Source organism: Sphaerodactylus townsendi, linkage group LG01 (genome assembly GCF_021028975.2).
Source record: "Sphaerodactylus townsendi isolate TG3544 linkage group LG01, MPM_Stown_v2.3, whole genome shotgun sequence".
Classification (NCBI taxonomy): domain Eukaryota; kingdom Metazoa; phylum Chordata; class Lepidosauria; order Squamata; family Sphaerodactylidae; genus Sphaerodactylus; species Sphaerodactylus townsendi.
In genome coordinates this window covers 6,259,318-6,284,718 of record NC_059425.1, presented here as the reverse complement: position 1 = coordinate 6,284,718, position 25,401 = coordinate 6,259,318, and the positions used below count along the sequence as shown (strand labels likewise).

The 25,401-nt window shown below is 49.5% G+C and overlaps 5 protein-coding genes across 10 annotated transcripts in view; 1 reads left to right on the top strand and 4 right to left on the bottom strand.

The window, feature by feature from the left end:
* LOC125440106 (zinc finger protein 420-like) overlaps window positions 1-25,401 on the bottom strand; it is a 313,705-nt gene that overhangs the window by 145,768 nt on the left and 142,536 nt on the right. The window contains 1 exon segment of the mRNA XM_048509682.1: window positions 15,897-15,982. Coding sequence (XP_048365639.1) covers window positions 15,897-15,982 — 86 coding nt within the window.
* The window catches only part of LOC125440115 (zinc finger protein 420-like), a 157,200-nt gene that overhangs the window by 30,805 nt on the left and 100,994 nt on the right, over window positions 1-25,401 (bottom strand). The gene's annotated exons all lie outside the window — the stretch shown is intronic.
* Window positions 1-25,401, bottom strand: part of LOC125440145 (zinc finger protein 501-like) — a 215,548-nt gene that overhangs the window by 125,946 nt on the left and 64,201 nt on the right. For 2 of the 3 annotated variants that reach the window (XM_048509783.1, XM_048509792.1), the window contains one exon: window positions 2,029-2,048. The exons of the other annotated variant lie outside the window; for it this stretch is intronic. In XM_048509783.1, coding sequence (XP_048365740.1) covers window positions 2,029-2,048 — 20 coding nt within the window. The remainder of the gene's footprint in view (window positions 1-2,028; window positions 2,049-25,401) is intronic. 3 annotated transcript variants of the gene reach the window in all.
* The window catches only part of LOC125440133 (zinc finger protein 420-like), a 161,854-nt gene that overhangs the window by 92,131 nt on the left and 44,322 nt on the right, over window positions 1-25,401 (top strand). The gene's annotated exons all lie outside the window — the stretch shown is intronic.
* Window positions 125-1,919, bottom strand: LOC125438435 (zinc finger protein 420-like). The gene is made up of 2 exons (XM_048506880.1): window positions 967-1,919; window positions 125-888 (listed from the first exon to the last, which is right to left on the bottom strand). Exons 1-2 carry the CDS (start codon window positions 1,760-1,762, stop codon window positions 125-127), a joined length of 1,560 nt encoding a protein of 519 aa, XP_048362837.1. The 5' UTR covers window positions 1,763-1,919.

The following is a 25,401-nucleotide window of genomic DNA, read 5'->3' as shown; positions in this document are numbered from 1 at the left end:
CCCCGCAGACGCCTTGATGGAAGAGGCCGAAACTGTGTTTGAAGGCTACCTGCACAATTCCAGGCATTTGTAACGTGTTTCTCCCTGTGTGAATTCTTTGGATGGGAAGTAAGTCCCGATCACTCTAAAGTCTCTTCCACAACTCCCGGCATTTTATATGGTTTCCTCCCGTGTGAACTCTTTGACAAGCGAGGTGTCCACTCTCCTGAAATCTTTTCCACACCTGCGGCATTGTATGGTTTCTCCCCAGGTGAACTCCCCTGATGCGGGGAAGTGGGCAGTTTTGGCTCTGACTGAAGGCTTTTCCACATTCCAGGCATTTGTATGGTTTCTCCCCTGTGTGAATTCTTTGATGGGAAGTTAGATGTACTCTCTGATCGAACCCTTTTCCACACTCCAGGCATTTGTATGGTTTCTCCCCTATGTGAACTCTTTGATGGGAGGTAAGGTTTTCACTGTCACGGAAGTGTTTGCCACATTCCAGGCATTGATATGGTTTCTCCCTAGTGTGAATTCTCCAATGGGAAGTAAGATTTGCTATCTGACTGAAGCCTTTTCCACATTCCTGGCATTTATATGGTTTCTCCCCTGTATGGATTCTTTGATGGGAAGTGAGGTGTCCACTCTTCCTGAAGCCTTTTCCACACTCCTGACATTTGTAAGGTTTCTCCCCTGTGTGAACTCTCTGATGTGAAGTAAGGCTTTGGCTCTGACTGAAGGCTTTTCCACACTCCTGGCATTTGTATGGTTTCTCCTGCGTGTGAATTCTTTGATGGGAAATAAGGCTGTCCCTCCTACTGAAGTATTTTCCACATTCCAGGCATTGATATGGTTTCTCCCCCGTGTGACGTCTTTGATGGGAAGTGAGGGTGAAACTGTGCTTGAAGGCTGCTCCACACTCCCGGCATTTGTATGGTTTTTCCCCTGTGTGAACTCTTCGATGGGAGGTAAGGCTTCCACTGTCACTGAAGTGTTTGTCACATTCTGGACATTTATAGGGTTTCTCCCCTGTGTGAACTCTCTGATGTGAAGTAAGGCTTGCGCTATGACTGAAGGCTTTTCCACACTGTTGGCATTTGTATGGTTTCTCCCCTGTGTGAATTCTTTGATGGGAAATAAGGCTTTGACTCTCACTGAAGTCTTTTCCACATTCCAGGCATTGATATGGTTTCTCCCCTGTGTGAACTCTCTGATGTGAAGTAAGGCTTTGGCTCTGACTGAAGGCTTTTCCGCACTCCTGGCATTTGTATGGTTTCTCCCCTGTGTGAATTCTTTGATGGGAAGTAAGATGATCACTCCGACTGAAGTCTTTTCCACATTCCAGGCATTGATATGGTTTCTCCCTTGTGTGAATTCTCCAATGGGAAGTAAGATTTACTCTCTGACTGAAGCCTTTTCCACATTCCTGGCATTGGTATGGCTTCTCTCCTGTGTGAATTATTTGATGGGAAGTAAGATGTGCTCTCTGACTGAAGCTTTTTCCACATTCCTGGCATTTATATGGTTTCTCCCTTGTGTGACGTCTTTGATGGGAAGTGAGTCTGGAAATGTGCTTGAAGGCTACTCCACACTTCAGGCATTTATATGATTTCTGTCCTGTATGTATTCTTTGATGGGAAATAAGGTTTCCACTGCTGTTGAAGCTTTTTCCACCATCTAAACATTTATAGTTTGTCTCCCGTGTGTGAATTCTTTTATGAGAAGTTATCTTTTTTTCCTCTCCAAATCTCTTTGCACATTTCTGGGATTTAAGGATTTTCATTCTGTTACGGTCACTGCAATGAACATTTTTGTCTGATTTTTCAGAAAGCCTTTCCCCAGTTGCTGCATCTTCATTCCTACGGTATTTTTCATGAATTTTTTCAAATAGTGCAGTTTTATGCAAATCCTCTCCCTGGAAAGGACCAGAATTACTTCTCTCTTTCATTGGCTGTTCTCCTTCTTTCTTTTCACACCAGAATATTCAGTGCTGTCTTTTCCATCTGAATATGTCACTCCTTTTTCATTCACGCAATATTCTTTCATTTCATTTGCTGGATCACACATTTCCTCTGTGGAAAGAGAAAAGAATAGCGGCATGAGTGCTCTGAAAAAGAACAGAGTTTTGAGTGTTGCAGACTGAAGTAAAATGTACAGCATGCAAGAATTCAAAGGCCAGGTGTCTGAAAACCATTTCCAGAGTCCTGGAGGGCAATCCGGTCCTACGAAAATACCACCCAGTATGGACTGATCTTTAGTTTGTGTTAATTAAACAGAGAACAGGATTTCATCAGGCCTGGCAGAGAGATCCTTCACTGACCTAAACTGTAAATCAAATCAGCGCCCCCAAAATGTAGCCACAGGACTGTGACCTTGTTGTTAGGCAGTGATGAAGGTCTCTGACTGGTTCACTGCTTCCTCTTCTATGCAACCCACCCACTGGTCACAACACTTCTGCCCATTGCTTTGTTTAGTAAACCAGCTTCATGCCTCTGTGATACCGACAGGAGACAACTGGAGATAAATCCTGGCCAAGGCTTGAAAGGTACTCAGAAAGCAAGGATTGCCTCTGCAAGGTGTGAGGTTTTATAGGGCTGTGCTGCCATGTTGGGAAATCTCTATGTGCCAGGCTGCCCAGAATCGCTGACATCTCTGTTGTGAACCGACCGGGGAAGAAGGTAAAATGCACTAGTGTGAGAGCTCTCTGGGATTGCTCTGGGTCTTCTCTGCGGGAAAATGCATGCTTTCTATGTGCCAGGATCCCAGGATCAGTGCCTGGCATCTCCATTTAAAGGGGTTTCATGTGCCGTAAACACCCCTGCCACAAAGCCACGGCCACTCAGGGTGGACAGGGAATAAGTGATCTGACTTGGTACAAGGAAAGTCGGGTTGTTCTCAGAGGTTCCTGGTCTACAGCCACCCTTTTCACATTCACATCTCTTTCAGTCTGAGGAAGAGACCGTGATGATAATCCTCACAGAAATCCACCCACTCTTAAAAGGAAGCACAAACAAAGTATAACCCCGAGGGACATATAGTAGCTACCTGCCAGATCCTCCTCTCTCACACAAGTTCCAAGGAAAGACCTCTCTTCCTCTGTTGGGATATGAGCTCAGGCTTAGCAATCAGAGGACCCTTTGTAACTGGGGAAAACAAACCACCAGCAAACATAACCTCCTGAGTGCACACCCTCAGTCCCAAGTGAGGTTAACAGCCCATCCGGAAATACACAATAGGTAAGTATTAGGAATGGGATGAGAGACAGTACAGAGCCTAGAATTATCCATCTGGCTCTAGAAGTTCTGTAACAGAGCAAAGCTCCAGCACATAAGGAGCTACCCACAGACAAGCCAGGATTACTGCAGCCAAAGAGCCACTTTTCAGTCACTGTGAGAACCGAGAGGAGTTCCAAGAGGGGGGAGTTTGGCGGAACGGCTGCATTAGGGAATTGCCCCGTTCTCTTGGTGAAAAGCTTACTGTTTGAGAGGGGACAAGGTCAGGCAGGCAAGAGTGGTCTGTTCTGAGCTCCCAGTAATACAGCAGTGGTGTGCCACAGCACGCCGGTGGTTGTTTTTTATCTTTGAGGGAAATCTACTAAGGGAGAATAAACAGGAATGACTCATTAAGGACTGTGGCCCTTCAGAAGGAGGATTTTATCTCGTAGGACACAGAAGGAAGAAAATCCTACTCATAAACCTTAGTGGGTTCAGATTGTCCCAGGCAGAAATACTGCTAAAAACATTTGTCTCCTGAGAGTAAAGTTGTTCTCAGAAAAGAGAACAGAGTAGGATTGTATTAGCAACTGAAAAGCTTTAAAAACATCTGACTGGTTTATGTAATTTTATGAAATAAAACAGCTTCTGAATAACTGAAAAGATCTGTGGAATAAGTCATAAAAATCTTGTACATAATGCCTTTAATACCAATTTACCTGCTTTATTTTTGTTATTTTTGCTTTGCCAAATATCTGATGTAGGGATGAGCTGCTGACCCAGCAGCAGCACACCTGTGGTGAAAGGCCATACACCAAGGCTCCACGGCTCCTCTGGTCGCACCGCTTCCCCCACCCCTCATCCCCGCCGATGAGTCACTGGTCAGCGAACTACCTGCTCGGCAGAACCACCGGGTGTCCGAGACAAAGGGACAATGGTCGCGCCCCCAGGAGAGGATTAGGCCAAGACGCTGATGTTCCTCTCCATCGAGAGCCAGGTGAGATCAGCGCATCACATGATGATCTCTAGTCTCCCGCTTCCGCCTCGAATTTCCGCCCGCTTCACTTCCGCTTAGAATCATAATAAAAGGTGCCAGGAACCAGCACGCGGCAGAGTCTCAGGAACACGACACCATGTTGGCGCCTCCACCAGAGGAAACTCCGCTGCCTCATTTTCCCATGTAATTTACCCCTGGCGGGATGACTACAAGCTGGTGCCGAACCTCGAACTCGAACTCCACCCTGCTCACGCCTGGGAAAGTGGGCCAAGCAGATCGTCCGCTGGATCGGCGCATCTAGGGACCAGTCCTAGGACACTCTCTCGTCCACCGAACATCGGTGAGGCATGGGAGCTGCAAGCAGGGCTTATGACAAGCACGTTAACCAACTAAAGCTGCTTAGCAATGCTGCAGGTCTCCATAAAGAGAGGGGAGCTGCGAATTGGTTGAGGATTGAAGCTCAATGTCCATGGTACCTGGTAGAAGGGGGACATTGAATCTTGCGATTTGGGAAAACATCGTGACTCTTCACATTAGGAGCCTCGGGCCATGTCACCGTTACTGACGTGGAGACAATGTTATGTCGCCATCAGCCTGTAGGTCTATGTCTCCTTGCTGTGATCGCCTCCTTTCACCTTCAGTCAGTTTCACCCCCGGAACTTTCTATCCGCTAAATTGGACGCCTGTCCTCAGTCTGCCTCCCTTGCTTCCCTGCCTCCTTCAAACTCTCCCGCGGCACAGCCGCCTCTCGGGTCATTCAATATTCTCCAGCCAACAAGACTCCGCTTACGCCATGCACGGTATGCTGGTTTCGAAACCCTTAGCAGAACCATTAGCCACATCTGCAGAGAAGCGAAACCCTGACTGGAAGACGATGCCATATCTCCTCGCCATGCCCCGGCCCACCACAGACACCCCAGGGGAAGATGGCACCTATTCGGGCGAAAGACCAGCACCGCCCCTAGGCTATAACATTCTCACCGAAGCCCGGCAATGCAGACTTAGGGAATCACTAGCCTCTACGTGAGAGGTATGCTGGAAGCAGTCGCAAGGAATCACTTAATGGTTCGATGACTGAAACCACCTTTCAGATGTTCTTAAACCCTGCACAATATGTGATCTGGGAAAGCGAAATTCACTAACAGTGCATCAACAGGGGATGCTTCTGGCGTTTCTACACTGCCGCATACAGCTTTATACATGGGTTTTCACTAACCCTAACGCATAATTGAACCCAGAGGCCAATTCCTTTACGGTCGCTTCTGAATGTTTCTGGCTATGCTTTTTTGAAAGTCCCCAGCACTGGCTATGTCAGCCCAAAGTTTTCTAGCGGCCCCGCAGAAGCTCCTCAGGGAGCCCCATGTCAATCGCGGAACAGGCTCCAGGAGGCCCCAAGAGGCAGGTTGACAAATCCAGGAGGCCCAGGGCTTAACTCCCAAGCCACAAAGAGAACGCCCGCTGAGTGCTCTAGCAGTCACAGGTCTAGGTAGGAACCCCAACTGGTCGGACATGCTTGGCTCTGCCAGGATATCGGGTCTTTCATCATCAAGCCAGCCTCTAGCTCAGAGCGCCCCTCCACTGCCATGAGACAGCCCTCAGGACTAGTGTTTCAATTGCAACAAGCCAGACACTTCCAGAAGGATTGTAGGGCTGCTCGGGAGGGGGCCTACGTCTAAACGGGAGGGGGGTCTCCCCCAGAGGGCTAAGACCCCCAGGGAGGTCTTAAGACCAGGTGTTCTAATGCCCTTTTTGGGAGGTGTGGTCTCCCACCTGGCATCTCCCAGTTCGGGAACCAAGGTCCATGACCTCAAACCCCTTCCGAGCTCCTTATGAGATCTCGCTGTCTAGCTCATGTGTTATCCCATCCTAATGGAGACCATTGGGCTGGTTCACCAAAGCTTCTGTCAGCTGAACAGGGATTGTTCTATCATCCCAGAGGCTCTCATCGACTCAATGCACTAGGGAGCCATCCACATCCAGGTGTGGACAACATCCCACAGGGAACTGCTGGGAGTTCATCCTGGATCATCCTGCCCCAATGCTTTCTACTCCTGAGTCTGATCTAAGTTCAGCTAATCTTAAACTTCTGCTCGCTTCCCCCTACCGCCTATACTTCCCTGCCTAACCCCTTTCTACTTCCAAAGTCACCATGTTCTTGCCAGTGCCCCAGAGTGGCACGCATTTCAAAATTTCTGCTGAGTCTCACAGTCACTGAATTGGTAACAGAAAGAAATGCTTGTTGGGACGAAGAGAACGCCAACATTTCAAGCACTATGCCCAGTCCGCCTCATTAACCAAGAGGGACTGCCGCTTTTGAACCCCTCCTCAGAATTTATAGCCAATCTACAGGACAATGAGGCGTGGAAAGAGGAAGATGCTCTCACACAATGGCTATCTTTAAGCCCAAAGTCCTTCATGAAGAAGAAGCCCCCTTTGCCCTCTCCAGCTGTAAGGTTCAAACCAGATCTCATAGCCTCTGAGCCTGTGCAAAGCCTCTAAGCCTGCAAAGCTCCCAGTGGCAGCAAAATCGTCATACCTCTAGGGAAAGCAGGGGTCATGAAATGCCTACAGCGGGAATCGCCCTGTAAGATCCAGAGAGTAAGATCTCAAATCAGAGTTGTAATCCTCCCTCATTACTTATATGTGCTCTGTATGCCTATATATGTTCTGTATGTCTTGCCCCTCTCAGAGACCCCTAAAGTTTTCCTCATAAGAGGGATTTTTCCATTGCTTCTGCCATGCTCCAGGCCTCACCAGTTTTCTCCTTGATTATGTGTGCCAGTGTTCCTGAAAGGTTTGAGCCTGCTACTCACACATGAATAAGTTTTATATATGAGCTAGATGCCTCAGGTTCTACACATTTCTTCCCATGGGAACACCTGGCTAGCTCACAATGCCTGGGGGTCACACCCCACCCACCAGCCTCCGGCCAGAAGGTAGGGAAGTTCAAACCTACCAAGGTCTCTTACAGGAGGGGAAGGTAAAAGTTCCAAACCTCCCCCTTTTCTCTCTTCTATGCATCTTTGTATTGTCTCCCCGGATGTATCCATCACCCAAAAGCTGCAGATTCAAGTTCCCTCTTTTGTGTTGCAAATTGGGCATGTACACCCATACTCCCTCTAGGGTCTCATGCAGCCCTCCTCCCACGTGGCTCGACTCTTTGACGCACTTTGATGACGCTTCTGAAGCCAGCTTCATCGGGATCGGCCACCTCTCTGCCTCCTGTCAAACAACTTAAAGAAAGAGAGTATGCCCCAAATAGAGAGTGCATTGCAAGCAAACCCCACAGGCTGCAAGATAAGCCTCTTATATGTCTTCTATATCAAAACACTAAAATCCAACAAACTTGATCTTGACCTCCTACCATCGGGTTTCTCCAAGCCTGGCAGGACCCGCCCTCCTATGTAACCTGGGGAAGGGGTGTGTTTCTTTAGTCCTTCTTCCTACAGGATCTCCTGTGATCCCAACTGCCATGACAGGCTGTGCCTCATGGAATGGCTTAGAGGGAAACCAACTCATCCCAGAGATGGAAATCCACCTCTCTTGGAGGATCCCAACAGCTGCTCAATCTGAAACGCCACCGGGACGCCTCAGACGGTCCAAAGACCCGATGACCTGGGATGCTGGCAGCACCAGCTAAGTTTCAAGAGTTGCTGCGCCTAGTATACCCCCGAGATCGCCCGAGATCTCTGTGTCACTCTCTTGCAATCATCACTGCCAACTCATGGCCACCATCCCTCTTCTGCTCTGCTCTGTTGCCTCCTGTTGCCGGGTGGTAGCTCTGGCCACCCCTTGATGAGCTTTGACCAGACCAACATCTGGGAGCACTCACACAGCTTAATCTATTCCTTCTGCCTGGGCTGGCCATGGCTCAGAGGTTGACGCTGTGTGTGTCACAGTTCACTCCACAGTCAGCCATTCTCCTCTCTGCCTCTTGGCTGGAGTTTGAAGTTGCAGCTAGAACACTCCTGGATAGGTTAACCTTTGGAACTCTCCCTGTCTCCAGCCACCTGATTGTTATCGAACATTCTCTCTGCATTCGTTCTGAGAGTCACTGAACCTGTAAATGCTAAAGACTATCAGTAGCTCTCTCACGCCTTGAGAAATCCATGGACTCACCACCATCGCTTCAAAGGCAAGAGTCAGCATTGACACCATGCAGCCATGGCTGTCCCTCCTTTTCCTTTCATCACCCAGCCCTTGTACTGTTTAGCTATGTTTATTGTTTCCATTTACATGATGCCCTTTGAGCCGGACTCCAAAGGAATTATTGAGTACTGTAACCCAGCTGATCAGGTAGTTATTGCATGCTTTAATTTTGTAGTGCTATGCTATTTGTTGTTGCTGCATCCATCTGGGCTTGAACTCCTCTGCTGCCTCTCACCATCGTCTCTGCTCCTCAGGCTCCACCTGGAAGCCTCCCACTGCCGCCTCCCCTTCCTTCTGCCCCCCCTTTGCCGGACGCTGGGCTGCTCTAGCCATGGAGAGCAGCCTCACACTCTCAGGGAATCCCCGACCTATTTCCCCTGTAACACCAAGACCATCTATCGCTCTGGCCCAGGCCCCATGTCTCTTTCACACCAATCGTGTCACTTCATTGATTGTTTGTCATTGTTGATTCATATGAGTGCATGAGCTGCTGGATACCGTACCACTGTTCAATTCTGCATTGGTTTGATTGTATGCTTTATTATTGGAGTTTGCCTTGCTCTGATGCATATCTACTTTGCCTGTAACGCGGTGCAAGAAACCCTTGACTTTCCCTTACATCGCAAACTAAGTTCTAATGGGTTGTAATAAGCAGCTCGGCTGGGCTTCTGGCCAAATGGCGGAGGAGGTAGCCCTTTAAATCTCTAACAATTCGCCTCCTTCAATGTGTAAAAGGAGGGAGATGTAGGGGATGAGCTGCCGAGACCCAGCAGCACTGTGGTGGTAGAGCTGCTGCACACCGGGCGCCCTACGCCTTCTGGTCGCGACTTTCCCCCCCCCACCCTCATCCCTCTCGGCGAGTCAACAATGGTCATGAACTACCTTGGTTTCAAGTGAAACTTCACCGGTGTCCTGGACAAAGGGACAATGGTCTTGCCCCTAGGTGAGGATTATCTAGACGCTTGATGTGTGCTCCTCTCAAGACGTGAGTAGCCAGGTGGAGATCATGTATCACATGATGATCTCTCAGTTCCCCGCCTCCCTCGCTTCTCTCCTCTGAATTCCCTGCCTGGGCCTCTCTCACACTCGGCTAGAATCATCATAATAAAGGTGCCAGGGAACCAGCACGCTGGGTAGAGTCAAGTAGAACACGACACCCAAGGCTCCCCGCTGTTAGATATTTCCACCAGAGGCTGAAACTCCGCTGCCTCAGCCTTCCCAGCTGGCCCACTCATGTGGATGACTACACTTTCTATTTCAGCCAAACATTATTCCAGTTCATCTTTTTAAACTTCTAAAAAGTCGCTTGTGCCTGCTTTTTTTCTGACTAGGAAAGGAGGTTTTATTTTAAACTAGCAATAGTCTCTGACAAACTGGGAAGTGCCTGGAATCTGAGCTAAAGGAGCCGATTTATATTTATATTTAGCAGTGGGTGGGAAAACAGTGAAATTACAACCAAATACATCCTGCACGTGCTACATTTTTTCATAGAAGCTACCAGGAAGGGCTGCTCAGAGTCTAAAGGGTCAGGCAGATGAAAGTTCGGAGGGAAAAATCTCCACAGGGCACTGGTGGGCAGAGGGTGCGTTGCTGCAGAAAACTCAGTCATGGGCAAAGAAGCCAGCAGAGTTCCCTCCATGGCCACCTTTCAGTCCAGGTGAGGCACGACTGGAGAGAAGCCCCTGTTCAGACTACCCCATGTTCTCTTGACTACCATCTCCTGCAAGTCTGGGGGCAGGGGGCCAATGCCCATTGGGGCAAGGTGGGCTGCCTGTGGCTTTTGGGTATTTTTAGCGGTTTCCATTTTTGGCTCCTGTAGGGCTTTAGTTTTAGGATAGTACAGGGGTCGGGAACCTTTAACTCAAAAGAAATATTTTGGTTTGCTCACCACCCTGCTCACCACTCCCCACCCGGCCCTCACTCACCTCCTGTTTTGCCCCCCCACCGCTTCCCCCCCCTGGCTTCCCGCTTTGTCTCACTCTCTGCCAGAGCTCTAACGCCTACCTTTCACTCCTCACTCGCTTGCTTGCTGTTCTCACCAGCTCCCCGCTTGCTCCCACCCGCTTCCCACTGGCCTCAAGAGCTTGTTCATCACCACAGATGCTTGTTCGGCCTCATTGCTGTCTGGCTACTCGGCCCCAGTCGCTTTGCTCACTTCACATGGTTCGGCTACTTCCACCTGCTTTTTTTTTGTTCACCGCCTGGCCTGGCCTCACAGGCTGAGTCACCCCTCATTGTCTGTTCCTTGCTCACTGCTTTCCCCTCACCCACTCTGCTTTGTCTGCCTGCTCACTTCGCCTTCTTGCTCTGTTTCCTCGCTTCACTCACTTTGCCTGCTTCAGCCTCCCGCTGCTGCTCTGGCTGCCTTCGCCCACCTCACTGCTGGCTATTCTCACCACCACACCCTCTCATTTCACTCGCTTGTTCCCACCCTCGGCCTCCGGCCACCCACCCGTTTTCTGCCTGGTTTTAATTTCTGCCTGGCTGCCTGGGAAGGGGCAGTCACCGGGAGCCGAGGAGAAGAACAGAGAGCCACTTGCGGCTCGGGAGCCTGGTTCCACCCTTGGCTAGTAGCACTGGGTGGGCTTCATGATCATCAGAAGATCAGTCCCAGCGACCCCCCCAAGTTTGGTGAGGTTGTCCAGGGAGTCCAAAGTTATGGACTCCTGTGTTGGGTGCTCTATCCCATTGTTTCCTGTAATGGAGCTAATAGGGAGATGGGGGCTACAGTTTGAGGGTCCATAACTTTTGGCCCTGGTCCAAACTAAAAATCTGAACTCTGGGTATCATTAGGGCAACTCATGAGACCCTGAAAGTTTTGAGACTGTGCCTTCAGAAATGTGCCTCTCAGCCTGCAAACCCCATTGACAGCAATACAGAAAACTCAATGCAGATCAAAGATTCTTGGGCAAATTTCTGGGATGTTCCTGCAGGGGGCGCATTTTTTGATGTATCGGCACCAAAATTTCAGGGTATCATCTGGAAATTGTCCTGATGGGACCCCCCAAGTTTGGTGCAGTTTGGTTTGGGGGTCTAAAGTTATGGACCCTCAAAGGGGGTGCCCCATCCCCCATTCTTTGTTAAGGCGATGGGGCTTTTATCTATGTGATTGACATGCATTCCTAACTGCTTAAAGTTACTAACATAACTTCTTAAAATTATAATTAAGCCAGTGCTGCTGAAAGATATGTGTAAGCAGCCTGCTATGTTACCACTGCCATCTGGAGCGTTCTTTCCTTGATCTTTACTTTATGACTTCACATGCTTTCTAGATAACCAGGCTTCCCCTGACACCCTGGTCCCATGAGAACCAGAGTTGCATCCATTATCTTATGGGGGCGAGACACCCCCCTTTCTCTTGCGGTGCCTCAGCTCCAGCAACTAGTTTTTACAATTTCTTGTGAAAGTGTGTGGGTGGGGTGGGGTGTTTGCTATGGGATAAAGGGGATGGCAAAGCTGTGGTTTGTCAGAACTGGTTTTGCCAGGCTTTAGTACTTCATCCATAAATGCTACTGATCAAAGAGTCCATTTATTGACTTAATAAGTCAATAAATGCAGCAGTGGCGTAGTGGTTAAGAGCAGGTGTACTCTAATCTGGAAGAACTGGGTTTGATTCCCCACTCTGCCGCTTGAGCTGTGGGAGATTATCCTGACTAGTTTCGTGCACCCAACACACCAGCCAAGTGATCTTAAGGTCAGTTCTTCTGAGCCTCTCAGCCCCACCTACCCTCAAGCAAGTGATTGTTGTGAGGGGAAAGGGCAAGGAGGACTGCAAGTCTCCTTGAGTCTCCTACAGGAGAGAAAGGGGGATATAAATCCAAACTCTTCTTCTTCTATCTCAACTTGTCTTTTTTTTGTGCCTGCCACACTGTGTGGGATTTTGCATACACACAGACTCCAGCTAATGAGTTCTCAACCAACTTTATTTTTAAAACTGAAAAGTAAAAAAAAAAAACCACAGAGTGGTGTAGGGGTCAGAGCAGGTGGGTTCTAATCTGAGAACTGGTTTGTTTCACTTCACCTGAGCTGGTAGAGGCTTATATTCAGAACCAGATATGTTCTCGCTTCCTCCTTCTGTTAGGACTCACAAGTCAGCAGTCCCTCTCTAGAACTCTCTCTCAGCCCCACTCCTCAAGAGGGTCTTTAGTTGTGGGGAAGGGAAAGCGCTGGTTTGTGCCTTTGAGTTCCCCTTTACAGGAGTGAAAGGGGAGAAATATATCCAACTATTCTTCTTCTTAATGTTCAAAACTCAGCACCCTGGCACCTTTTCTGAGGTCCTCCTGAGGTGGTCCAACACAGGACTGCCAGGCAGGGGATCCCTCTCCGCAGAAGGCATTCCCCCAAAAGGCATCCCAAATCAGCCCAGGAGAAAAGGATCCTCACCCAGAGAAGACACATTCCAAAAGTTCTCCAGCATGACCCTCCTTTGTACAGCCTTTGGGGGCTTCTAGTACCCATTCCTCCTTACAGGAAATGCACTCCACACCCTTCAAAGACACCACCTGCAAGAGGAGAAGGAACATTTATTTTACATCATGCAAAGCTGATCTGTATGGAAAGTCGGGAAACAGAGAGAGCCGGGTCTGAGGCCCGAATGGACATTTAAATCTACTCCTGATAGAAGGAACAATGGATTTGCTTATGTGATTTGTAAGTCAAACTGTATGGCTGTAAGTATTTTTCCTTACCAAGGAAGGGAAACAGGACATGACGGTGGTGTCTGTTCATCAGCTCTTTACTCCTGCCAGGTGGTTAACAGCACCGCTGCAAGTTTGAGCCCCTGCAGCACACCAACCAACCCCTCTTGCCCTTCCTTCCTTTTATCCCTCTTGGGACATCTCAGATTGCAAATGCCTTAGCAGACCAGGTGCTCAGGAGCAGCAGCAGCAGCAGAAGGCCATTGCTTTCACCTCCTGCATGTGAGCTCCCAAAAGGCACCTGGTGGGCCACTGCGAGTAGCAGAGTGCTGGACTAGATGCACTCTGGTCTGATCCAGCAGACAAGTTCTTATGTTCTTATGACATTCCCTCCCTCCAGGGAACTCCCTGCTCCAGCTTCCTAGTGGCCTTCAAGTCCCTCCTCCATGATTGCAGCCTGGCTGGGGCTGTGCTGGCCTGTTGTCACTCTCTAAGACTGCTGTGGGCTGCTGATTGCAGCTTGGCTAGGGCTTTGCTGCCTCCACCCTGTTCCCTGGAACTCCTGAGGCTCTTGCTGCTGAGGCTCTCCTGATATGTCTCTGCTGTTCCTTCTTGCTGCTGGTTTCCTGGAGGCCCCTGCTTCTTGGGGAAAGTTCAGGGGCGGGGCTGCCAGTTGGGGGTGGGTGCTGCATTTACAACAAGGAGGGGGGGTGTGTGGAACAGGTTGCCATGTGCTGGGAGGCAGCCCCATTCCTGGATGCTGTATAGGTCTATGTCTCCATGTTAGTTATGTTTTAATTTTAGTAGTTATGTATTTTACTGTTCTGTGTTTTGTGATGCTGTCTCAGGCACTGGTTAATGTGAGGATTTCATAATATTGTATGTCGTTTTATTTTATGTATCTGTTTATGCTCGAGACTTTTGATCCTAGAATCACAGAGTTAAAAGAGACCACCAGGGCCATTCACTCCACTCCCCTGCCATGCAGGAACTCACAGTTAAAGCACTCCTGACAGGTGGCCATCCAGCCTCTTTTGAAAAGCCTCCAAAGGAGACTCCACCACCTTCCAAGGCAGCGTATTCCACTGTGAAACAGACCTTACCATCAGGGACTTCTACCTAATGTTTAGGTGGAATCTCTTTTCTCGGAGTTTAAATCAGTTACTCTGTGTTCTAGTCCCCGGAGCAGCAGAAAACAAGCTTGCTCCCTCTTCAACATGAAGAAGAAGAAGAGTTTGGATTTATATCCCCCCTTTCTCTCCTGCAGGAGACTCAAAGGGGCTGACAATCTCTTTGCCCTTCCCCACTCACAACAAACACCCTGTGAGGTAGGTGGGGCTGAGAGAGCTCCGAGAAGCTGTGACTAGCCCAAGGTCACCCAGCTGGCGTGTGTGGGAGTGTACAGGCTAATCTGAATTCCCCAGATAAGCCTCCACAGCTCAGGCGGCAGAGCTGGGAATCAAACCCGGTTCCTCCAGATTAGACACACAAGCTCTTAACCTCCCTACGCCACTGCTTCAAATATTTCAGCACGTCTATCATGTCAACCCTTAACCTTTTCTTCTCCAGACTAAACATTCCCAGCCCCCTAAGCCTCTCCCCATAGGCCTTGGATTCTAGACCCTTTTGGTTGGCTTCCTCTGGACACGCTCCAGCTTGTCAAGATCCTTCCTGAATTGTGGTCACATGAGCTTAATATTAACAGACAGTTAATTAATAGGGGAACAGTTGCAGAAAGAGGAGGGGAGCAGAGCCCTGTGGGGACATTTGGCCCCCCCCAACCCATCCCTCTTTGGGGGCATCCTGGAGCCAGAAGGGCTGTCTTCACTGGCAGGGGGCTAGCTGCCTTGTGAGGAAGGGGCCACAGATGTCCACACGGTAACTGACACGGGAAATTCACGGAACAACAATAACAACCACCACCACCTTTATTAGGCATATAAAATAGGCTCTAGACTCGCATGACCTGACATTTGTGAAGCACAAATCAAGAATACATTCAAAACGCAGACAGAGAAACTGTCTCTAGCATTGGACGTTACTTAGAAAGTTCTGTCACTTGTAAAAGAAATTTTGCTACTTTTTCCAAGAGCACGGCATCTGTATTGTTTAACACACAGGTGTCAAACATCATGCTGGCAGGGGATGATGGGAACTGTAGTCCATAACATCTGGAGGGCCGCGAGTTTGACACCTATGGTTTAACAGAAGCTCCGCTACAGAGCTGTCAGAGTCTCTTTCCGATTTGTCTGGGTCCAGCCAAGGAGAGAAGTTCCTAATACCCACATATCTCGGACAGTCGAGTATGATGTGAGCGAGAGTCTCCACTTGGTTTTTACAGTGTTGGACAAACCTGATCCTGGAGAGGGATAGATAAGTGGCGACGCTTTGTAGCGGAAGATGAGAAAGTATTGCATCTGGCCCTTGTAATAATCCATCTCTGTTGGGGTTCAGTTAACAGTTCAAGATATTTGGCCATGTGCCCCTGTTCCGGTACTATTCCGACAGAAAGGGGTGAGAATGGTTTATTTGCTTGCCCCAGCAAGATATGGTATTCCTGTTCTAAAAGCCTGCTTTTTAAGGTTTGGAGAATTTCTTTGGGTGACAGCATACAGAGATCTTCAAGTAATAAACCTAGTGAGTAAATTTTTGATTTAAGAAGTTGATACCACTCAGAAGCAAGCAGGTCTGGCTGCACAGTATATGTTAAATTCATGGCCCAGTTTTGTTTCACAGTTCCTGCTTGGGCTTCTTCGCACCTGCCGTGCTAGACAAGGAAAGGTGGGAGTCACCACGGGCAGTCTCGAAATCTGGATGCAGCAGAACCAAGGGCAAGGAGCCCCATCCTCCGAGCCCTGAAACAGAAGGAACCATCGTTTCCCACTCCTGAATGTCTGAGCAGCAGGGGCCCCCCCTCTTTACCTGAGCTGGCTGCATGGCGGCTCTCTTCCTTTCGCCAAGCGCAGGAGATGGCGGAGGAGGCATCAAATATGTCTTTTCTCTCTTGCCTGGGAGGGGGAGAAATAAAAGGGGTGGGGGGTTCCTTCTTTGCACTACAAACACGTTTCTTGGGCCAGTCCCTCGAATGACCACAATGGCTTCAGGGTGCAGCTGAGGGGACCACCTTTGATCCAGGGAGGGTCCAGAGTGTTTGACCCATCCTCTTTCTCCCACTGAGCCACTCTATTTGAGGGGTGGTCCCGCCTTCATACACCCTCCTTCCAACCTCTGCACATCCACTCTGAGGCAAAGAGTTCCTGACCGGGCCTGAAGCCACCCGGGGGGGGGGGGGGGTAAGTGGCAGCCCCCAGAAGAGGCTCAGTTGCAGCCTCCAGCTTGGCAGGAAAACAAGAGATGAGGGGAGGGGCCCTGATGCTCCACAACCAGGTGGGGAAGGGGAGGAGAAAAAGCACACAAGCCCCTCCCCAGAAGCAGCCCCTCTTGGGCAAACCCCCTGGGCAGAGGGTTCCCCAAAGACAAAAGCGCACCTGACGGATGGGGCGGCAGAGCCTGGTATGGGGCTGGTGGGGAGGAGGAAGAGGGGGGGTCTCCTCGTTTCGGGGGTCCAGAGCCCCACAGCCCCTCTTTCCCACTTGATCCTCCCCCCGCCCTCGGTCCCAGCTCTTCGGGTCCTTTGTCCAGCCCCCCCACCCCGCCTCTCCCCTGCCCCACCCAAAGGCTCCCCCCCCCCTGGGCACCCTCCCTCCTCTTCCGAGGGGCAAGGCCTCTGGGACCCTCTCTCCAGTGCCTCCCAAGCCGAGCCTCCCCCACGGGCGCCGAGTTCGGATCCCGCCTCCAGCCCTCCTCGTGGCTCCTCCTCCGCACCAAGGGGCCACGTGACACCCCCCTCCCCTCCAGGTCTTGCACTGCAGCCCCCCCCCCCATTCGCCCCCCTGCGCTTCACCGTCGTCCTGCCGGCGATTCAAAAACCATGGGGGGGGGGAGATCAGGGGCTGCTTCCGGGTGGGCAGGAAGTTCCTCCCCGTCATCCGGAGCTCTCTCTCCGTGGCATGTCTAGGACTGCGTCTCTCTCTGTCTTTAGCCCTCGGAGGGCCGCTTCGTGGCATGTCTAGGACTGCGTCTCTCTCTGTCTTTAGCCCTCGGAGGGCCGCTTCGTGGCATGTCTAGGACTGCGTCTCTCTCTGTCTTTAGCCCTCGGAGGGCCGCTTCGTGGCATGTCTAGGACTGCGTCTCTCTCTGTCTTTAGCCCTCGGAGGGCCGCTTCGTGGCATGTCTAGGACTCCGCGTCTCTCTCTGTCTTTAGGCTCACCTCGGAGGGCCGCTTCTGTGGCATGTCTTAGGGACTGGTATGTCTCTCTCTGTCTTTAGCCCTCGGAGGGCCGCTTCGTGGCATGTCTAGGACTGCGTCTCTCTCTGTCTTTAGCCCTCGGAGGGCCGCTTCGTGGCATGTCTAGGACTGCGTCTCTCTCTCTGTTCTTTGAGTCTCTCGGAGGGCTGCTTCTGTGGCATGTCTTAGGACTGGTGCCCTCTCTGTCTTTAGCTCCTCGGAGGTGCTGCTTCGTGCAAGCATGTCTAGGGACTGTGTCTCCTCTCTCTCTTTAGCTCCTCGGAGGGCCGCTTCAAAGTGCCCAGACCTGCGGGTCTCTCTGTCTTTAACCCTCGGAGGGCCGCTTCGTGGCATGTCTAGGACTCATGTCTCTCTCTGTCTTTTAGCACCCCTCGGAGGGCCGCTTCTGTGGCAATGTCTTTATGGACCTGGCGTCTCTCTCTGTCTTTAGCCCTCGGAGGGCCGCTTCGTGGCATGTCTAGGACTGCGTCTCTCTCTGTCTTTAGCCCTCGGAGGGCCGCTTCGTGGCATGTCTAGGACTGCGTCTCTCTCTGTCTTTAGCCCTCGGAGGGCCGCTTCGTGGCATGTCTAGGACTGCGTCTCTCTCTGTCTTTAGCCCTCGGAGGGCCGCTTCGTGGCATGTCTAGGACTGCGTCTCTCTGTCTCTAACCCTCGGAGGGCCAAGCTGGGTGTAATGTCTAGGACTGCGTCTCTCTCTGTCTTTTTTTTAGCCCCTCTGGAGGGCCGCTTCTGTGGCAATGTCTAGGGACTGCGTCTCTCTCTGTCTTTAGCCCTCGGAGGGTCACAAGCCGTGGCATGTCTAGGACTGCGTCTCTCTCTGTCTTTAGCCCTCGGAGGGCCGCTTCGTGGCATGTCTAGGACTGCGTCTCTCTCTGTCTTTAACCCTCGGAGGGCCGCTTCGGGTGGTGAAGGGTCCGGGGTCACCTGGGAGACCCCCAGAAGTGTCATTTCCTATGCATGGGTTTTGTGTTAATCGTTTCCCCCACATATATTATATGTACTATGTGTAATATAACTATATGTATACGTGTATAATATTAACCCCCTTCACTTTTGCAGATGGTTTGTCTGCATGTTTGGGTGTGTTGTGTTAACAGAGGCGTAGATACAATGGGGACAAATGCCTCGGGCGCCCCCTTGTGGGGGGAGCAAAAATCGCAGGTTCATTTGTGGCTTTTTGTGTTTTTTAGCGAAGTGTGGTTCAGAGGGTCCAGAGTTATGGACCCCCAAAGGGGGTGCCCCCATCCTTCATTGTTTCCAATGGGAGCTAATAGTAGATGGGGCTACCCTCTTGAGGGTCCATAACTTTGGACCCCCTGAATCAAACTTCACTAAACCTAGGTGATATCATAAGGGGTGCCCCATCCCCCATTGTTTCCAATGGGAGCTAATAGTAGATGGGGCTACCCTTTTGGGGGTCCATAACTTTGGACCCTGAACAAACTCTCACTAAACCTAGGTGAGTCATGGGTGCCCTTATCCCATTGTTTCCAATGGGAGCTAATAGTAGATGGGCTACTCCCTCTTGAGGGTCCATAACTTGGACCCCCCCCCTGAACTGTAAACTTCACTAAACCTAGGGTGGCAGGTGCTCCTATCTCTATTGTTTCTAAATGGGAGCCATTAGTAGATGGGGCTACCCTTTTGAGGGTCCATAACTTTGGACTCTCTGAATCAAACTTCACTAAACCTAGGTGATATCATAAGAGATGCCCCCATCCCCCATTGTTTCCAATGGGAGCTAATAGTAGATGGGGCTACCCTCTTGAGGGTTCATAACTTTGGACTCCCTGTACCAAACTTCACTAAACCTGGGTGGTTTCATCAGAGGAGTCTCCTGAAGATAGCCTAAAATTTTGGTACTATTAGCTTAAACATTGCTCCCCTGACAGGCACCCTCAAATTTTCCCCAGGTTCTCTCTTTAAATCCACCCCCTTTGGAGTAGATTTAAAGGGAGAATCTGGGCTCCCTAGATTTAAAAAAACCCATTGAAAGTATTGTTGAAGGCTTTCACAACCAGATTCAACTGATTGTTGTGGGTTTTAAAGGCTGTGTGGCCGTGGTCTGGTAGATCTTGTTCCTAATGTTTCGCCTGCATCTGTGGCTGGCATCTTCAGAGGTGTATCACAGTCTAGACACAGTGTGTAGCAGACTTCTCTGTGTGATACACCTCTGAAAATGCCGGCCACAGATGCGGTGAAATATTAGGAACAAGATCCACCAGACTACGGCCATGCAGCCCAGAAAACCCACAATAACCAACATTGAAAATGATGCTGTTCGGGGGGTGGGTGGGGAATCTTCCCTGAAACAGCATCACTTTCAATGTTGTTTAAACTAGGGAGCCCAGAGTCTCCCTTTAAGGTGGATTTAAAAGGAGAATCTGGACTCTATAGTTTAAACAACATTAAAAGTGATGCTGTTTCAGGATGGATTCCCCCCTTCAAAAAATAACATTACTTTCAATGTTGTTTAAACTAGGGAGCCCTGGGTGTGTTCAGATGTTGTACACCGCCCAGAGCCCTCCGGGGGTGGGCGGTATAAAAGTTAAATAAAATAAATAAATAAAAACAACAACAACAACAATAATAATAGTTTAAATATCTTTATATAAATTTTGGATGCAGACAATCACACAGTGACATGTTAAGAAGCGTACACACAGTTCCTAGTGGATATAAGCAGGGAGGAAAAGATAGTTTTGGATGATAGAGTAGGAGGGGGGAGCAGGGGACTTATACGTTACCTAAATTCCGCTGAAGAAGTCTCAAAGACGGCAAGGATTCCTATGCCAGCACGGGGATCCGAGCGATGGACGAATTCGTGTCTCAGAACCAACTTGACCAAGAGAGGATCAGGCCAGTAATGAGCACTGAGGCTAGGGTGCACAGTACTTTTATACCCTTTGCGCAGGTAGGGGCGGGAACAGGTAAGTTTCAGTTTCATTTTCCTAGATTCTTTGGGATTTTCCATGCTGGGGTCATTGGCTTGAGATAATCAAAAGCTCATCTACTGCTACTAATTCCCGGGATAATAGTGTCAATTGTTTCTTGATTATATCAGGGAAGCTCTGAATGGCTTTGTGCAGAGTAACTCTTTGGAGCCTCTGCCCATGTATTTGGAATTCTATTGAGGCGTTGGTCATTAGGAAGGGTCTCTACTGTCGGCGAGATTGTATCTAAAGGTAGAGGAAATGCAAGGAGGGAACGATTGTTGAGGAAATGGTTTCTAAAAGGCGGAGTAAATGTGAAGTATGGTATCAGGGAGTTCTCCGGGATCCATTGTGTCACAACAGCTTAGCGGTGGGGGGGGGGGGGGGGGGGGAAGGGGCTCCCCCATCATCCGGAACTCTCTCTCCGTGGCATGTCTAGGACTGCATCTCTCTCTGTCTTTAATCCTTGGAGGACCGCTTCAGGTGGTGAAGGGTCCAGGGTCACCTGGGAGACCCCCAGAAATGTCACTTCCTATGCATATGCATGTGTGTGTGTGTTGTGTTAATCATTTCCCCCACATATATTATGTGTACTATGCGTAATATAACTATTATGTATATGTATATTATATTAACCCCCCTCATAAGAACATAAGCACTAGACTGCTGGATCAGACCAGAGTCCATCTAGTCCAGCTCTCTGCTACTCGCAGTGGCCCACCAGGTGCCTTTGGGAGCTCACCTGCAGGATGTGAAAGCAATGGCCTTCTGTGGCTGCTGCTCCTGAGCACCTGGTCTGCTAAGGCATTTGCAATCTGAGATCAAGGAGGATCAAGATTGGTAGCCATAAATCGACTTCTCCACCATAAATCTGTCCAAGCCCTTTCAAAGCTATCCAGGTTAGTGGCCATCACCACCTCCTGTGGCAGCATATTCCAAACACCAATCACATGTTGCGTGAAGAAGTGTTTCCTTTTATTAGTCCTAATTCTTCCCCCCCAGCATTTTCAATGAATGCCCCCTGGTTCTAGTATTGTGAGAAAGAGAGAAGAATTTCTCTCTGTCCACATTTTCTACCCCATGCATAATTTTACAGACTTCAATCATATTCCCCCTCAGACGTCTCCTCTCCAAACTAAAGAGTCCCAAATGCTGCAGCCTCTCCTCATAGGGAAGGTGCTCCAGTCCCTCAATCATCCTTGTTGCCCTTCTCTGCACTTTTTCTATCTCTTTGATATCCTTTTTGAGATGTGGCGACCAGAACTGAACACAGGACTCCAAGTGTGGTCGCACCACTGCTTTATATAAGGGCATGACAATCCTTGCAGTTTTATTCTCAACTCCTTTCCTAATTATCCCCAGCATAGAGTTTGCCCTTACTGTTGCAAAGGTTTCCATGCATATGTGTGTGTGTGCGTGTTGTGTTAACAAACCCCAAACGCCCCCACCCACACAATGTCTGCTGTTCATCGCTCACCGAAAGCCCCGGCAAACACATCTTGCAGCATCTTCTGAAGATCTGCAACAACAAAGGGCAGCTCCTTCTACAGACGGGGAGCCACCACAGAAAAGGCCCTGGCATCTGGTGGATGCCAGGTATGCCCCCTCAAGTGGGGGAGGAACCAGCAGAGGGTCTGAAAACAGCAGCTGACACCCAGGGACATACAGGAAGAGACGGCCCTCCTTCGGACCTATGCCATGGTGGGCTTTAAATGCCATGGCCGGCATGCTGAACTTGGACACAAACCAGCAGCCCACGTAGTTGGGTCAAAATGGGCAACATCTGCTCTCCCCGACTAGCCCCTGGCAACCATCTGCCTACGACATCCTGCACCAGTGTCAGATTCCCCGTTCAGCCAATAAACCACTTGAATGCTTCAAGGCTTTTATTGAAGACATGTGAGGAACATCGGAAGAGGGTTCTGGCGAAAACCGCACCAAACTCTTGATAACATGAATGTGAAATCCCCACCCCCCACATGAGAAGCAGACAGTTCGCATTGTCCGGCCTGGAGTCTCTTCCCAGCCGCAGAACTCCAAGGCCACAGCCAGAAGTGATAAAAGTGCAAAAGCAAAGGCAATCCCCACCCCCCAATGGTACCGTCGTGACAACCAGCTGCGATTAGGTTCATAAGATCCCAAGAAGGAACCTTCTGGATGAGACCCGCGGTCCTTCCAGCCCAGCATCCTGTGACACACAGTGACAAACCGATTGCCCTGGAGGGCCAACGAACAGGACAAAGAGGCTGATGTAGCCCTACACTGTGGCTGCCTTTCAGTGCGAATGTTCAGGGGGTTGGCTGCCTCGGAGTCTGGAGGTTTCCCACAGTCACCATGGCTGCTAGACATTGAGGGACCTCTCCCTGATCCATCAAACTCCCTTTCAAAGAGTTCTGCACTCGTGGCCAGACTATATTCAGGGCAGGGAATTCTTCAGGTAAGAGGAGTACCTTGTAAAAACACTTATTTCCTTTTCTCTGCCCTGAACGTATTTTCTAATTGGGTGCTCCATGTCCTAGTATATTATGGGAGAGGGAGAAAAAGCCCCCTCTCTCCACTTGAACAGAAAGTCTCAAGCTTCCACCCTCGGGGGCACTTTTACCATTAGCCCTGCCTTGAGGACATTCCCTCCAGATAATGGCAGAGAGCTCCCACACCAACTTCTCCTGAGCCCCCCAGGGAACAGAGTGGAGTAGGAGGGAGGGGCTTGTGTGTGTGCACAGAAGACTTCAAAAAGGAGCAGGTACAGGTAAGTGCAACCCTACCTTCTACTTCGGTCTCTTGTGCCTTCCACACAGTGCGATTTTAACAAGCTACACAAACTCCGGAGATGGGCTGTGTTCCAACCGACCTTATTGAAAAATGGAGTGTAAAAGACTGAGCCAGCGTGATGCTGTGGTTAAGAGCAGATGGATTCTAATCTGGAGAACCAGGTTTGATTCCTCACTCCACCATAGTGACAGCGTGATGCCGTGGTTAAGAGCAGATGGATTCTAATCTGGAGAACCAGGTTTGATTCCTCACTCCACCATAGTGACAGCGTGATGCCGTGGTTAAGAGCAGATGGATTCTAATCTGGAGAACCAGGTTTGATTCCTCACTCCACCATAGTGACAGAGGCTTATCTGGTGGTGAACCAGATGTGTTTCCGCATTCCTGCTGGGTGACACTGGGCTAGTCACCGTTCTCTCTGACCTCTCTCAGCCCCACCTACCTCACAAGGTGTCTGTTCTGGGGAAAGGAGGGAAAGTAGCTTGTAAGCCATCTTGAGTCTCCTTACAAGAGAGAAAGGTGGGGTATAAATCCAAACTCTTCTTGTCTTTCCCAACTACTGCTCCTGTTTTTGCTTGAGGTCTAACACATAATGCTTCACGCACATATCTGCTGATGACCCTGTTGCTGCTCTGCAGATCTCGAGGATTGATACACCTCTGTGGAATGCCATAGATCAGTGGTTCTCAACCTTCCTAATACCGCGACCCTTTAATACAGATCCTCATGTTGTGGTGACCCCCAACCCTAACATTTATCCATTCTACAGATGGAGAACACTGATGCAGAGAGTCTTAGGAGACCCCTGTGAAAGGGTTGTTCGACCCCCAAAGGGGTCGCGACCCACAGGTTGAGAACCGCTGCGATAGATGCTGCTTGAGCCCTAGTTGAATGCGCCACCCATACCTGTTATGGATATGACCTCCCCACCTCTGCGTATTATCCACCTTGATAATGTCTGAGATGATGCTTCGGATCTCTTACTGGGGCCTCCATATGTAACAAATAGAGACCTACTTTTTCTAAACTCTTTAGTCCTATCTAAATGAAAGAGAAGAGCTTATCTCACATCCAAACTCTGCAATCTTCTTTCTGCCTCTAACTGTCATACTGTCTGTTTGTGTCAACACTCTCTTCCATGAAAGTACATCTGTAAACCACTTTAGGGCCAATCTGATTGCTCTCAGCCGTAACAAATGTATAGGAAGATTTGTCTGCAAATTAGATCATCCACCTTGTACTGAATAGTGTAAACAACCTGACCTCCAACCACTCAGTGAGGCATCAGTAGTCAGTACAATGAGAGTTTGGAGAGAACTGTGACTAGGCCAAAGTCACCCAGCAGGCTTCATGTGGAGGAGAAGAGTTTGGATTTATACCCTGCTTTTCTCAACAGTAGTGTTACCTAGCTTAATAGTATGAGAATCTTTTAAACGTAGCAATGGAGAATATAACTCAGCTTGGCAGTGCGAGACACAGACTAGGTGGGATCTTTTAGACAACTATACCAGAATTGGCTTTTGAAAGGTTCTACAGAGAATGCAAAAGAGACCAAATTGTAGTTTAAATATCTTTATATAAATGTTGGTTGCAGACAATCACACAGTGACACGTTAAGAAGCATACACACAGTTCCTAATGGATATAAGCAGGGAGGAAAAGATAGGTGGATGATAGAGTAGGAGGGGGAGCAGGGGACTTATACGTTACCTAAATTCAGCTGAAGAAGTCTCAAAGATGGCAAGGATTCCTATGCCAGCACGGGGATCTGAGCGATGGACGAATTCGTGTCTCAGAACCAACTTGACCAAGAGAGGATCAGGCCAGTAATGAGCACTGAGGCTAGGGTGCAGGTAGGGGTGGGAACAGGTAAGTTTGTGCAGGTAGGGGCGGGAACAGGTAAGTTTCATTTTCATTTTCGTGGATTCTTTGGGATTTCCCATGCTGGGGTCGCTGGCTTGAGATAACCAAAAGCTCATCTACTGCTACTAATTCCCGGGATAATAGTGTCAATTGTTTCTTGATTATATCAGGGAAGCTCTGAATGGCTTTGTGCAGAGTAACTCTTTGGAGCCTCTGCCCATGTATTCAAATTTGGCTGAGGCGTTTGTCATTAGGAAGGGTTCTATTGTCAAGGAGATTGTATCTAAAGGTAGAGGAAATGCAAGGAGGGAACGATTGTTGAGGAAATGGTTTCTAAAAGGTGGAGTAAATGTGAAGTCTGGTATCAGGGAGTTCTCCGGGATCCATTGTGTCACAACAGCTTAGCGGGGTGTGGTAATCAAGATGCATGTCCATGGTCCATGAGGCTTCCAGATTCTATTGACTGGAGTAACTCACTGATTTAATATATACAGACACACACACACACACACACACACACACACACACACACACACACACACACACACAC

Bases quoted from the DNA above. Each gene is read 5' to 3' on its own strand.
- LOC125438435 (XM_048506880.1), bottom strand. From the start codon at position 1,762: ATGAAAATCCTTAAATCCCAGAAATGTGCAAAGAGATTTGGAGAGGAA. The intron at 889-966 runs GTGACAGTGGAA...AGTGTGGAGCAG, and splicing joins AGAATGTGACAAACACTTCA to CCTTCAAGCACAGTTTCACC.